This window comes from Sprattus sprattus, assembly GCF_963457725.1.
Source record: "Sprattus sprattus genome assembly, chromosome: 4".
Lineage (NCBI taxonomy): Eukaryota > Metazoa > Chordata > Actinopteri > Clupeiformes > Clupeidae > Sprattus > Sprattus sprattus.
This window is the reverse complement of record NC_137923.1, coordinates 40,135,245-40,149,440: the sequence shown is the minus strand read 5'-3', so window position 1 is coordinate 40,149,440 and position 14,196 is coordinate 40,135,245. Positions and strand designations below refer to the sequence as shown.

Sequence of the window (14,196 nt, the reverse complement as noted above, 5' to 3'; positions counted from 1 at the left end):
AATGTAGACACCCAGCAGATAAGAATTTCAATTTCGGTCCGATGCAGTCTCATACATCAGCGGAGGTGCTCCATAGTTTGGGGTCCCTAGTTGACTTTGTCAGGTTTTTTTATCGACATATTTATACTGACTTTCATTTTATGGTGGAAACAAGAGTTGCATATTGAGTTGTGTTCTGTCATTGCTTGTGCAGTGCCAGGCATGTTTGATGTCTGTTTTATCAGTGCAAATCACTCATGAAAGCACAACACGGGTCAAACTCTCCATTCCTCGGGAATAGCAGGGGGAGCCATTTTGAGGTCCACCTTGGTGTTGTGGAGGGCAATGGCATTTCTTTTTCACCGTGAGCCGTGGGTCCGTGGACCAAACTCGAGGCCCATGAGCGCACACTCAAAGCACTTTTACCAGCCCCAAGGGGAACCATTTTAAGAGGTCCAGGTGGAAGGGGGACGGCTTTATGGGGCACACTTTAAAAAGCTGAACAAACAGAGGCCGCTCAGATCTTTCAATAGCCATTAACTTAGCTAAATAAACGTCCTGAAGTATTCCTCAAATCTTTTATAGTTTTGGTAAAAAATAAAAAGCACCGTCACCCCCCCCCCCCCCAGCCTTAGCCTTCCGTTCCTTCACTTTAAAAGCTCCGTGGTGGGAAAGGATTAATCCTGTGTGGTGATGTGGGGGGGTTTGTGTGGACAGGATCAGACAGTGTCTGATGTGACGGACATCTGCTGTGTTTGAGAGGAGAAAGGCGGATGCTCATGTTGAACCGAGCGCTTATGTTTGTTGGTTTTGCTGTTTTGCAGGGAGAATGAGGCACTGTGGAGAGAGGTGGCAAGCCTGAGGCAAAAGCACTCGCAGCAGCAGAAAGTCGTCAATAAGGTAACACAGTCTCAGCCCTCTGAACACCTACTGACTGCTAAGCAACTAAAGAATGCCGCTAGGTGCAGTCCTGATTCAGCTCCTGTAACCATTCAATGCGCTTAACTCTCTGACTGTCACAGAATTGTGGAATATTGTACCCCCTCAATGGCACACAAATATGGCTGACCTACAGTCAAAATCAAAAGATTTTGGCTGGATATTGCCATGCTCTGTATAAAGTATGAAGAATCCAATACTGCCACTGTCAGTAACCGGTTTAAGTCTATCTGTTGGTTGATGAGTCATGTTCATTTTCATATGTGAGAAAGAACGTTTAGTCATTTTGATTTACAAATGACCCTGTGCCTCAACTAACTAAACACATTCAGTCTGCATATATCAAGTAGTATTAGAAAGAACTGTCAAGTGAAGATGCCAGTTGCATCACAGGCAAAATGAGGAAAGAATGACTGCCACACAGGCTGAGATTAAAGGCTTGGCATCTTTTTGTGTGTGTGCGTGTATGTGTGTTGTGTGTAACATCTTGTGTCTCTGCAGCTCATCCAGTTCCTCATCACCCTGGTGCAGTCCAACAGAGTGATCGGGATGAAAAGAAAGATGCAAGTTGCTTTATCCCACCCTGAACACATTATTTACAAACACCTGCATAAGGATTGTTTAAAGTGTATTTTCCCGTCTTGCTGTTTATTCCTCTTTTCCCCTCTCCCTTTGCTATCTTGCTTTGTCATGCTTTTTCACAAACACTCTTTCTCTCTACTTTTGTCCTGTTATCTTATAACTTTTGTCCTGTTATCTTATATATGTTATCTGTATGTTACTTTTTCGGCTTCACTGTCATTCTTTATCTCTTGCTCCCTCTCCTCCCTCCCCCACTCTCTCTATCCGGTTATTTTTGCCTTCCTGCTATCTTCCATTTTCCTTCCTACTGTTCACTGTCATCTGGGCTCTCTCGTTTCTCTCTTCATTCTGTTATCTTTGCTTTCCTACAGTCTTCCATTCTCGTTCCCCCCCTGCCATCCTCCCTCTTCCCTTTCCTTCTCTTCATTTCTCTTGTCTTCTCTCCCTCTGCCATCCTCCCTCTTCCCTTTCCTTCTCTTCATTTCTCTTGTCTTCTCTCCCTCTGCCATCCTCCTCTTCCCTTTCCTTCTCTTCATTTCTCTTGTCTTCTCTCCCTCTGCCATCCTCCTCTTCCCTTTCCTTCTCTTCATTTCTCTTGTCTTCTCTCCCTCTGCCATCCTCCTCTTCCCTTTCCTTCTCTTCATTTCTCTTGTCTTCTCTCCCTCTGCCATCCTCCTCTTCCCTTTCCTTCTCTTCATTTCTCTTGTCTTCTCTCCCTCTGCCAGGCCCCTGATGCTGAATGACAGCAGCTCAGCTCACTCCCTGCCCAAGTACACTCGGCAGTACTCTCTACCCTCGCCCCCTATCTCGGTATGTACAAGTGCAACCTGGTGTGGCCTGACGCTTGTGCAGAAAGTGTGTCACCATGACTCGGCACACACACACACACACTTTCGCTCTTATGCAAATACAGACACATTTTTGCAATCTTTTCTACACATGCACACACTCTTTCACTTTTATACTCACACACATGTTTGAAAACCTGCATGTCTGCATAATTGCATGCCCACACACCTTCTCTACTACTGCTCCTCCTCCTACTGCTGCTACTATACAGTCATGGACGAAAATGTTGGCACCCCTGCACTTCTGTCAGATAATGCAACAATACTCCCTGAAAAGTGTTGCAATTCCAAATGCTTTTGTATTCACATGTTTATTTACTTAGTTTGCATTGGAAAAACACAAAAAATCTGACAAATAATGCCAAATCTCACTTTATTCCACATAAAACTCAAAAAAGGGCCGGACAAAATTATTGGCACCCTTAAGAAATAATTGTATTTTAAGCATGAAATGCTCCTTTAATCTTTATTTAAACTCACCTATGGCGAGCCACAGATGCTGTTAATATAGAAATCACATTTGCAACCAGTTAAAATGGAGCAAAGTTGACTCAACCTTTGTGTTGTGTGTCTGTGTATACCGCGCTGAGCATGGGGGAAAGAAAGAAGAGCAAAGAATTGTCTGAGGATTTGAGAACCAAAATTGTAGAAAAGCATGGACAATCTCAAGGCTACAAGTCCATCTCCAGAGATTTTAATGTTCCTGTGTCCACTGTGCGCAGCATCATCAACAAGTTTACAGCCCATGGCATTGTCACTAACCTCCCTGGATGTGGAAGGAAGAGAAAAATTGATGACAGAATGCAACAAAAGATTGTTTGAATGGTGAATAAATAACCTAGAACAACTTCCAAATAAATTCAAGCTACCCTGCAGACAAATGGTACAACGGTTTCAGCTTGCACTATCCGTCGCTATTTGAATGAAATGGGATGCTATGGTAGGAGACCCAGAGGACCCCACTGCTGACACAGAGACGTAAAAAAGCCAGACTTGAGTTTGACAAAACTTTCTTGGGGAAGCCAAAATCATTCTGGGAGAACGTCCTGTAGATAGATGAGACCAAAGTAGTGCTTTTTGGTAAAGCAGTTTATAGACAACGAAATGAGGCCTTCAAAGAAAAGAACACGGTCCCTACAGGCTAATATGGTGGAGCTGGACCGATGTTTTGGGGTTGTTTTGCTGCTTCTGGAACCTGATGCCTTGACTATGTGCATAGCATCAGGAAATCTGAGGACTACCCAATAATTTTTGGGCGCAATGTAGGGCCCAGTGTCAGAAAGCTGGGTCTCCGTCAGAGGACATGGGTCTTCTAGCAGGACAATGACCCATAGCACACTTCAAAAAGTACCCAGAAATGGTTAAGACAAAGCACTTGAGAGTTCTGAAGTGTCCGAGATGAGTCCAGATCTTAATCCCATAGCACAACTGGGGCATGATCTCAAATCAGTAGTTGGGAGAAGGCACCCTTCAAATGTGAGAGGCCTGGAGCAGTTGGCCAAAGAAGAGTGGTCCGAAATTCCAGTAGAGAGGTGTAAGACACCTCATTAATGGTTATAGGAAGCAAAGGATTTCAGATATTTGTATTTCTTTATTGTTAAGGGTGTTCTACCCATTATAAAGTTGAGGGTGCCAATCATTTTGTCCGGCCCTTTTTTGAGTTTTATGTGGAATAAAGTCAGATTTGGCGTTATTTCTCAGATTTTTTGTGTTTTTCCAATGCAAACTAAGTAAATTACGATGGCTCATTGCATTCACTCAATAATAAAAATTTCACCATGCTATCTCGTAATTATGAGATACTATCTCGTAATTATGAGATACTATCTCGTAATTATGAGATACTATCTCGTAATTATGAGATACTATCTCGTAATTATGAGATAATTATCTCATAATTATGAGAACCTGGTGAATTTTTTTTTTTTTTTTTTTTTTTTTTTTTTTTTTACTGGTGTTCTGACCATCAGTAGTGTTGCCAGATTGGGCGGTTTCCCACCCAATTGAGCTGCTTAGGATGGCCGTCTGCGGGTAAAAATGGGTAAAAAGGGTATTTGGGTGGGTTTTTCTGCAGATTTCTGGCCATAGAAAGCAATAGAATTTAGTTAAAATTGGGCGGGATTGGGTGCTTCTAGGTGGATTTTGAGCATTTTTGGGCTGAACATCATCAGTCTCACCTGGCAACCGTGCAGTTGCTTATGTTAATCCCATTCATTTTGAGAAAGCGTAATATTTCCCAGTGCCTCATTCCAAGAAGGAAATAAAAACAAATTCCACGAGAGACATCCATTATTGCCTTATTCACAGTCAGAAGTCACTACATACAAACTAAAGCTGCTGAGTCAATACATGGGTTTCTTGTATACAAACATTGAAGGCTGCGCGCGCAAAACCGCGGCAGAAAGCCATACCCTAATACAAATGAATACAGAAAGCCCAGTTTAAATGTATTGTTTATTACTTATTTAGCCTACCGATCCCTATTCTGTTGCCATGAATGCTTGCACACACCCTCAACATATTCCCAAACGTAACCTTGTACATTGTTGAGCCTTTGTCTATATTTTATTTGACGTTAAGATGCTGGCTGTTTGCTAAGGTGGTGACTATGTTTACGTTACTTTACTACTTTTGAGACTCACACTATACAGTCACAAAATACTGTTCATACTATACAGGCTGGTTGATTTTCAACATGGATAATGTGGGAAGCCTTTGTGCCCCTGATCGTGCTGACTACAACAAAAAATATACACTTCAGAATGGCGAGATCTTAAATCCATAAACAATCGACGAAGATCGGTGGATTTGATCATACAAAATGGCCAGCTATTGAATGTCCTGACATGTATAACCATCTAATCCAGACACCAAGTGTGTTCACAGAAGAAAAGATGCGTGCTTACAAATCTCTTGATGCTTACAACTATGTGTTATGTGGTCAGGTAAAAAAAAAAAAGGAACTATTGATGCTGCACCAGAGTTAAGCGTCCTTAGATCAAATGTGCTCCGTCTTGAAGGCACTAGCCAAACCCACGATGCCAAGACATGACAGATGAACAATTATTTATTTCTCAATATTTATTGATTAACATTGAACGCCACATCGAGAGAGAGCAAGCGCACAAAAGTATCTTGCAAGCATATAATGGAAAATTGTTGTAAGGATTCTCTGACATGCATGCTAGCAACGGTATTAGTTAGCTGCGACTCAACAAGCAAACTGCAACTTTTCTGATTGATATAGTAGACCTGACCCTTGCTTGATCTACAATCTGCATCGAAGTTGAAATGGGATGTATTATCAAACTGACATATCATAACAACATTAACTAGAGCTAGCATTGCTAGCTACCGCTAGCGTGCTATCAGCTAGCTAGGTTCTAGTTACCACCTGTTTTACTGAACCAAAGTTACACCATTGAACAGTTTAACGGTAATTGATGAATTAACGTGAACATGGACATTGACTGGTTATGCAGTGTTCATTTTACACTTGATCAAAGATAACTAGCTCTAACAAACAACTTATTAAATGTGCACTGCATACGTTCTTCTCCTTGTGGACCACCTGGACCTCAAACCGCCCTTCTTATAGCGTGAACGCATAACCACCTTCTGTTCATGGCAAATGGATGCCTTTTCCTGGGTATACTGAACATCCTTATCCCATTGCCAACTCTGTTAGTACAGTTCACAACACAGCAACACCTTTTCATTTAGCCTTCATGACATTTCCTCACCCGCTTATACACAACACCTTGCTTCTTTCTGCCGTGAGTCTGCGCGCGCATACAGGACAGCTCATGCAGATAAAAAAAAAAAAATTCACCAGGTTATCTCATAATTATGAGATACTATCTCATAATTATGAGATAGTTATCTCATAATTATGAGAACCTGGTGAAATTTTTATTATTGAGTGAATGCAATGAGCCATCGTAGTAAATAAACATGTGAATACAAAAGCATTTGTAATTGCAACACTTTTCTGGGAGTAGTGGTACATTATCTGACAGAATGGCATGGGTGCCAACATTCTCGTCCATGACTGTAACAACAACAACAACTACTACTACTACTACAGCTACTTCTACTGCTTTGAGAGGACTGTGTGCTTTTGAGCCTTGTAATTCCATGTAGTTGTGTTTCTTGTAAGTGATAAGGCATGGCTCTTCATTACACTTTCACAATAGGATGTTAGAAGCACCAAGTCATGGCTAGTAAATGAAAATGACATTATTCCCCTCCTCTAGACCTCCACCACTGGGTTCTCGGCTGCAAATCTCTTCTCTTCAGACGGGCCAGTAAAGACGGGCCCAATAATCTCTGACATCACTGACTTGGCTCAGACCAGCCCGGTTACCACAGAGTGGATCGAGGACAGGCAAGTGCCCTACAACTCACACGGGCATGACCAAGCATGTTGGCAACCTGTGGCTCCCCGCAAGCCCAGTCAGGACTGCCCTTCTGTGACATTTTACCTTGACTAGCATGGCTTGTTGTTCGGGTTGTTAAGAATGTGGTATGGTAGACTCTAGCACAGCTTACAAAATAAATTGGTATGTATTTATATATGCATATTGAACAGATATATAATTGCAACATAAAACAGATCTACAGGTCATATAAGGATACAAATCACTGCAATAGGCAGAACACTATGGACTATGGTGATTTGACGGGGTGATTTAATGTGGGTTTTGTTTCGGCAGTGAAAGGACGAGCCCACTGGTGCACATTAAGGAGGAGCCGTCAAGTCCCACCACTACCCACGACTCCGAGTTCGATGAGGTGTGTCCGGTGGAGGTGGAGGTGGGCACGTTGCCACAGGACACGCCGCTCTCCCCCACCACCTTCATCAACTCCATCCTGCAAGAGAGCGAGCCGGCCCCGGCTCCAACCCCTGCCACCGCCACAGCCGCCACCCCTGCCCTCGCCCCCACTGTCTCAGCACACACCTCACAGCCGGACAGTCCCAAGTGTCTCAGCCTCGCCTGCATCGACAAGTAAGTCAAAGCAGTTGCGTCTTGACAGTTGAGCAAAGCCTGTGTGCCTTCTTGTGGGTTCAGTGGAACTTCCGTGCTGGCTTGACGTGGTGCAATTTGGAGGAATTTGGTGGTATAAGTTGAAGTCCAAGTTGCATGATTTGAGCTGCATAGTGTAATGGGCTCTACAAGTCACTTGAACCCAGGTTGCTGAACTAAAATCAGTTGAGGGCTTTGCTAATAAAAGGAGCAATTAATACTCCTCCCTCATCAGTGCCTGATGCTTCCCTGGTAATTGGCTTGAATTTGGGATTTAGCTAGTCTAGTGAACGCAACAGCCCTGTCTAAATGGGCATTACACTTTCCTCCCCCATGTGATTAAATCCCATTGACTGTTACCAGGGCCACTCTTTCAAACTACTCAGAGATTCATGACAGTACTTGCCTGTGTGATTTTAGAAGGTCTACACTAGACGATGTTTAGCAAAGTGCAATCAACAGAATGGCCCCAGTCACATTATCAGGCTTGTGATGAGTCTTAGAATCTCTTAGTGTGACTGACGCATTGGTGGAATACATGTAATTGTGTTGCATGCGACTGTTGTCATTGAATAATGAATGATAAAAGTCGCATGCAGTACAATCATTTGTGAGCCAACGCAGCTGGTTTAGTGAAAAGTTTCATGGCGTAACATCAGCCAAACTAATGCCTGACAGTACACGCCCCTCCTTCCCCTCTATCCCCCACTCCAGACTCAATATCTACACCTTTCCCCATGCAGCCATCCACTGCATACAGAGCAGACCACAGTTGTACACTTTTGCTTACATTTCAAAAAAGATCTTATAGTTTTTGTGAGATTTTATGGTTTCTACAAACTAGTTCTTGGGCTGAGGCAGCAGCTGATGGTCTATATAGGATGGTCTGTGGCTGATGCTGTGTCAGATGGTTACAAAGTCGTCTTTGAGGCCACTTGATTAAAACAAGACGTTTACCGTGATGATCGATCTGACCACCTTTTGGTGCCGTTAGACCCTTAGAAATTTGACTTTCAACCCTGGTGTGCCATTGCATAAAGCCGCTGCGAAGAAAGCCTGCTCACAGTGCAGTCACTGGACAAAGTGGGCCAGCTGTGGCATGGAAGCTTTCGGCTGAAGCGTGGAGGAGACCTCATTCCCCGTATAGCACACAGTCACTTCATAGTCCCAGACACAAGATGGAGATTCAGTTTGTGTTAGCGTTCATGTTCTCTCTGTATAGGTGCTGAATCACCACATAACATCATCAACACTGGACCTATAGGAGAATATAATGAATAAGCCACAGGATCAAAACATCTGACTATTGTAAAATAAAACTCCCTTATGATGTTTTGTTTGTAACCCTAGCCACACCTGTGTTTACATTTGAACCTGTGTGCGAGATTATGATTTAGCTTGTTGTGCTTGTATCTTTTCAGTTCTCCACAGATGTCTGACGTCTATCACCTTTTCCCCAGCCCTACCTCCTCGTCTCTTCATCCCCGACTTCTCCCAGGGTTAGCATTTCCAGTCGGCCACCAAATGCTGTCCCCACAACACTGTACCTGACCATCCCATGAGCCTCCTCTGACCACTAACGGAATGCCCTAACCCACCCCCCCCACCCCAACACACACACACACACACACACACACATACTTGTTTTTGTTTTTGTTGTGGTTGTGGTGTGCCTATGCAAATAGAATGCCTGTTGCTGTGTCATGCATCATCCTCTTCTGCACGCTGAATTCCCCCCCCATAACAAAAAAAACATTGGTTGCCAGTGACTTGGCTTGCAGTTGGACGATGCATGCAGTTAAGTCCCTTTAATACAGTTAAGTCCCTTTTATCAATATTAGTAAATAACACATGTAAATAATGGTATTAAAAAAATTGTTAGACATTAGTTCTGATCTGCAGCTCTCATCTACTTCCGCTTTTTTATTTGAGCCCCAAAAAAGCCAATCATGTTGGCAGTCAAGAATTTGGCGAGCCCAGACTACTGGTCAAACATCACAGTCTTAACCTTCCTGGGGACTTGCTCCTTCTCGAAAGCACAAATGGGACAATGTGTGTGCAAATGCCAGCCATGTGACTTTTCTTCTGTTTCTTTTACAGCGACTGCTGTTTGCTTATGTTGTCCCATGAAACTCATTGATTTGTCAGTACTGTATTTGACATTATTGTCCATGTAAGCATTGTTGAGCCCAGTGAAAACTTAAATGTGAATTTCACACTGAGGCTTTTTTTGCCCAGATCGGAACTCAGCGACCACCTGGATTGCATCGACAACGGCTTGGAGAACCTTCAGTCCATCCTGAATGCCCAGTCCATCAACTTTGAGTCCTCGCCTCTCTTCGATGTGAGTTTCTATATCCTAGATCTCGCATAGTGCACACCTTTTGTGATTGGTCATAAATATCTTGATGATTTTGATCACTACAATAGATTTAGGTCTACATTACATTTCCCATTATGCTAAGTAGCCTGTGAGTGGTCGCACTCGGTTGCTATTTCAGATGAGCCACAGAAACACAATTGTGGTCATGGGGGTGACCGAGGCAGTGTATCTCTGTTATAGTCTTTTTTTTCTCTCTCTCTCTATTTTGTTATTTACATGTCACCAAAGATCTTCAGTTCTTCCGCCATAAACACAGACTTCGACTTGGACAGCCTGGCCACCGTAAGTGTTTGAAGCTGTTGGTCCCCCTCTAAGGGCCCCCCCCTCTTGATCTTGTTATGTAATTGATTGAAAATTGAAATTCTCTCCACTGCCTTTTTCATCTTCCTTGCAGATCCAGGAGCTCCTTTCAGATTCGCCCAAGGAGTCTCCGTCTAGCAACAACACCACAAACACAGGTTTGAGCTTTTGGTGATTCTTGGATGAATAGATGATTGCCATTTATCAGAATGTGGCTTTCCATCTCCAGTTCGGTACACTGTAAAAAAATCTAACTACGGTTTGTTCAGTATAGTTGAAATGATTAGTTATAAAGACAAGGAAATGTAAATACTGTAAATGTATGCAGAAATGCATGTTAGACCAACAATATGCAGCCTACTGATGTGTCAACATGCTTTAGAGAATAAGCTGAATTTAAAATTTGTCATTAGAAGAAAGTTGGTATGGTTTGTTCAGTATAGTTGAAATTATTAGTTATAAAGACAAGGAAATGTAAATACTGTAAATGTATGCAGAAATGCATGTTAGACCAACAATATGCAGCCTACTGATGTGTCAACATGCTTTAGAGAATTAGCTGAACTTAAAATTTGTCATAAGAAGAAAGTTGGTAGACGGACGGGGTTACACGGATCTCTCTAAGGGGCTTTCATCTCAAGTTGGTGTTGTGCGACTGAGCGTCACAACTGAAGTAGCTACGGAATGAACTACGTAAAATAGAAGACAGAAGAGAGTAGGCTACATAGAAAAGTGCGCGAACGCATCCAAGGTATAAGGGCAACTAATGTACGAATGTTAAATAACTAGCTAGCTTGTTTGTCCCCTGACTGTAACTACCGTTAGCTAAACGAAGGGTGAAATTGTATGTAAAGTTAAAACATTATTTTAATCTCATATTCATTATTTATTAATCAAGCGAGCCGAGCACGAAAAAGGCACCCCCTGGGTCTTCGTAAGATAATACTATGACGTTTCGATTCGAAACCATAGCCTTGTTGGCGCAGTGGGTAGCGCGTCAGTCTCATGATCCAAAGGTTGTGAGTTCGATCCTCACACGGTGTAGACAGTTCAGCCATCCTCACTGCTTAAAGAGCGAACCTTGTGAGGGCGCGTGTAAGACTTGTCCTAACTCGGTCCTGCAGCAAAAATTGTCTGCCCTCTGAGGCCCACTGTAATGCTGTTAGTGAGAGCACAATACATATTATTTATTTATTCTCAATTATCTTTTTGTAGTACTCTGAACAACACCATTCACTGAACGAAAAAATCTTTGTTGGCAGAACTGAATATTATTAATAAGGACAACAGTGATAGTGTAGTTGGTACAATCACACAGTAAATTGTTGGGAAAACGCAAAAATCTAAATGCAGACGGTTGCCTGCAAATTTTAAATATCCTCAACAATTTTTTTTTTACAGTGTAGTTTGAATCAGTTGGTGAAACAGGCTTTGTCAGGCTTTGAGTTGATGGTAATAAATACAAAAATAATTAAAATAATAAATAAATAAATCACCCCATACCGTTCTGCCTCCTAGACTTCACTGGCAACTTCTCTGCTAATGAACTGCCACTGTTGTGCTGTTTAAATCTTCCTTATTCAATTGCTGCAAAGGCAGCAGATATATACGTTAATAGAGTTCCCTTGATCCCTCTGAATCAAGCCCATGAACTGACTTGTGGTGTTAGCACCTTACTATGCTAGAGCTATTAAAAAGAAGTCGTTGCTCAGTCAGACGCAATGCTCTGGTGTATTACAGGGAAGCAGCTCGTCCAGTACACCGCCCAGCCCATGCTACTGAGTGACCCGATCAATACTGACGTACCAGGGGAGGACCTGCCCATCCTGCTGGAACTCGAAAGGGACTCTTTCTTTGGTCAGGACCCTTCCGAGGACCCTACCATCTCTCTCCTCTCCAACGACTACCAAATGGCCACACCAGACGACCCCAAACTCTCCTAAACTGATACTCTTACTCTTTTTGTAAAGGGATGTACTACAGTGTTTTTTTCTTTTCTTTCTTTGATCTTTTTTTTGTTTGTTTTTGGATTTCACTGTATTTGTTTTTATTGATTGTCTAAAGAGAAAATTACCCCAAGCATCTTTCTGCACTACTAGTCTCTCGAAGACGAATCTAGTCCAAAAAAACGTTGGAAGTATCGTAGATATTTCGGGATGGTTGTGTGCTTCACTGAAGCAGTTGATGTCATGACCGGGCAGTGCAGTTTTATCTTGTTATTGGCCCATAGCAAGAAAATGGTCTCAAATGGCCCAGAGAAGACGGACTACAAGCTACAGATAATCATTAGGTCAGGCTTTCTGATTGTTATTAAATGAGCACATAGTGTGTGTGTGTGTGTGTTTTATTTTTAAGCGACCCTTCATTCATGCTGTGTTCAACCAGCACATATAGAAAACTAACTGAGGTGTTAAGTGGTTCATTTGGTCAAGGTGGTTGACAACTATGTGTCACTGAGCTATTCAGCCTCTGAATATCTTGTCTTGTATGCATACTGCCCTGATCTTGGCTTCTAAGCTGTCCTAATTTTCTATGTTCATTAATTTTACTCATGTATTGGTAGCTGTACATTGTTAAGAAAGAGATTGTTGTGCTATACAAAAAAAAACTGTTATTGTTTTGTTTTTAGTTTTTTGCCTTTTTATCACCATAGGAAGCTCCATCAACTCAATTCACGTTCATAGAGCTTGAATTTTAACCTTTTAGGTTGTACGGAATGCAGTTTGTTTTTCATAATCTTTTTGTGTTTTATCAAAAAATTGCTGGAGGAAGGGTCTAATGTCTAAATGTATAGAAATGTATAGAGATTATGCAGTTTTATCACAGTCATAATTCATCCAAATTACACTTTTTATTGACAGTTATTCCTGGTCAAGTTGAACTACAGACATGTTTGGCCCCTAGGCTGTCTCACCCATCCTCTATATGCCGCAGTCATATTTATTTTAAGTAATATAATGAAACAAACAATTAAATCTTGTTTTCTATGAGTATACCCTTGCTGAAATATGCTGTGACTCAAGAGGTCTAATTTAGGAAGAGTTTTTATAAGATGAATGATTGGTCTGCCTTTCTCAGAGCAAGTTTAGTCTTTAGAAAATATGACCAATGTGCACATGGCCAAAAGAGAGGCTGTGAGGCATTTATATCCACGCCAAAAGCAAAACAGGCACTAAAATGAATGTGGATTGATGAAGACATCAGGATCTGAAGATATTTTGATAACTCCTCTGGTTATCCGTGTGTAGAGGGATGATACTGATTGACAAGAACACAACTTTGCCATTAAAGTCCTCTACTAATCATAATTAGCAAAGCTTTGACTTCGCATCAACCACTTCACATGAAAAGACAAATTAAAATATTCAATCGAATGTCCTTGTCTGAGATGGAGTGGCAAAAAGGAAGAATAAAAACATGGTCTCTTTTTTTGTGTGGAGAGGAACTTGTGTGGTTATACTTCTAGCGCCACCAAGAGGTCATTAAAGGGCTTGTGAGTACTTTGTGGAAAATCAGTGGTCGGCTTTGCTCATTTTAGAATGTTTATGCAGAGCTTCTTGCCTGTAACTTTACATAATGAGTTTGGTAGTTGATTTGTCACAGCCTTTGGGGGTGGACTAAGAAATTATTTTACTACGCATGTAATGGAAAACACTGTGTATTGGTATGTTTCAAAATAAAACATCAATGTTTTTTGAAAGACAGTTACAATACACATGCTATCAGATATACATATGGTACAGGGTTTTTGTGGTTGATAATGTGTTTTTACATACTACCATAAAAAAGTACTGTGCTGATTAAAGCAGGATCTTAAGGTGAAGTTATAATTGGTTGATGCACATATAGTTATTATGTGTATATTAACAGTTAAGAATTATATTTATGCTTGAATGGCAGAGAATTGAAAACTTCTTGAAGTCATGATGGTCACTTTCACTGATAGCAACAAATAGTTTTCTTCTACCACAATGCAGTACGTGTTTGATGTTCAAAATAGATGTTACATTTAATGTATGATTAACTCTCAAATGACATTCATTCATTAATGTACAAATTGTGACACTTAAAAGAATTGACGCATACAAGCTATAGAACAGTGCTATTAGACAATTGCAGGGCATAGCTTTGTGCATTT

At 41.6% G+C, this 14,196-nt stretch overlaps 1 protein-coding gene across 1 annotated transcript in view; it reads left to right on the top strand.

Annotated features, from left to right (window-relative positions):
- The window catches only part of hsf1 (heat shock transcription factor 1), a 20,467-nt gene extending 6,897 nt beyond the window's left edge, over window positions 1-13,570 (top strand). Inside the window, exons 5-14 of the mRNA XM_080838137.1 lie at window positions 804-879; window positions 1,420-1,481; window positions 2,226-2,310; window positions 6,605-6,735; window positions 7,064-7,357; window positions 8,797-8,874; window positions 9,614-9,719; window positions 9,987-10,040; window positions 10,153-10,216; window positions 11,799-13,570. Of these exons, the coding sequence (XP_080694263.1) occupies window positions 804-879; window positions 1,420-1,481; window positions 2,226-2,310; window positions 6,605-6,735; window positions 7,064-7,357; window positions 8,797-8,874; window positions 9,614-9,719; window positions 9,987-10,040; window positions 10,153-10,216; window positions 11,799-12,001 (1,153 nt within the window). The 3' untranslated portion in view covers window positions 12,002-13,570. The remainder of the gene's footprint in view (window positions 1-803; window positions 880-1,419; window positions 1,482-2,225; window positions 2,311-6,604; window positions 6,736-7,063; window positions 7,358-8,796; window positions 8,875-9,613; window positions 9,720-9,986; window positions 10,041-10,152; window positions 10,217-11,798) is intronic.
- The last annotated feature ends 626 nt before the right edge of the window (window positions 13,571-14,196 follow it).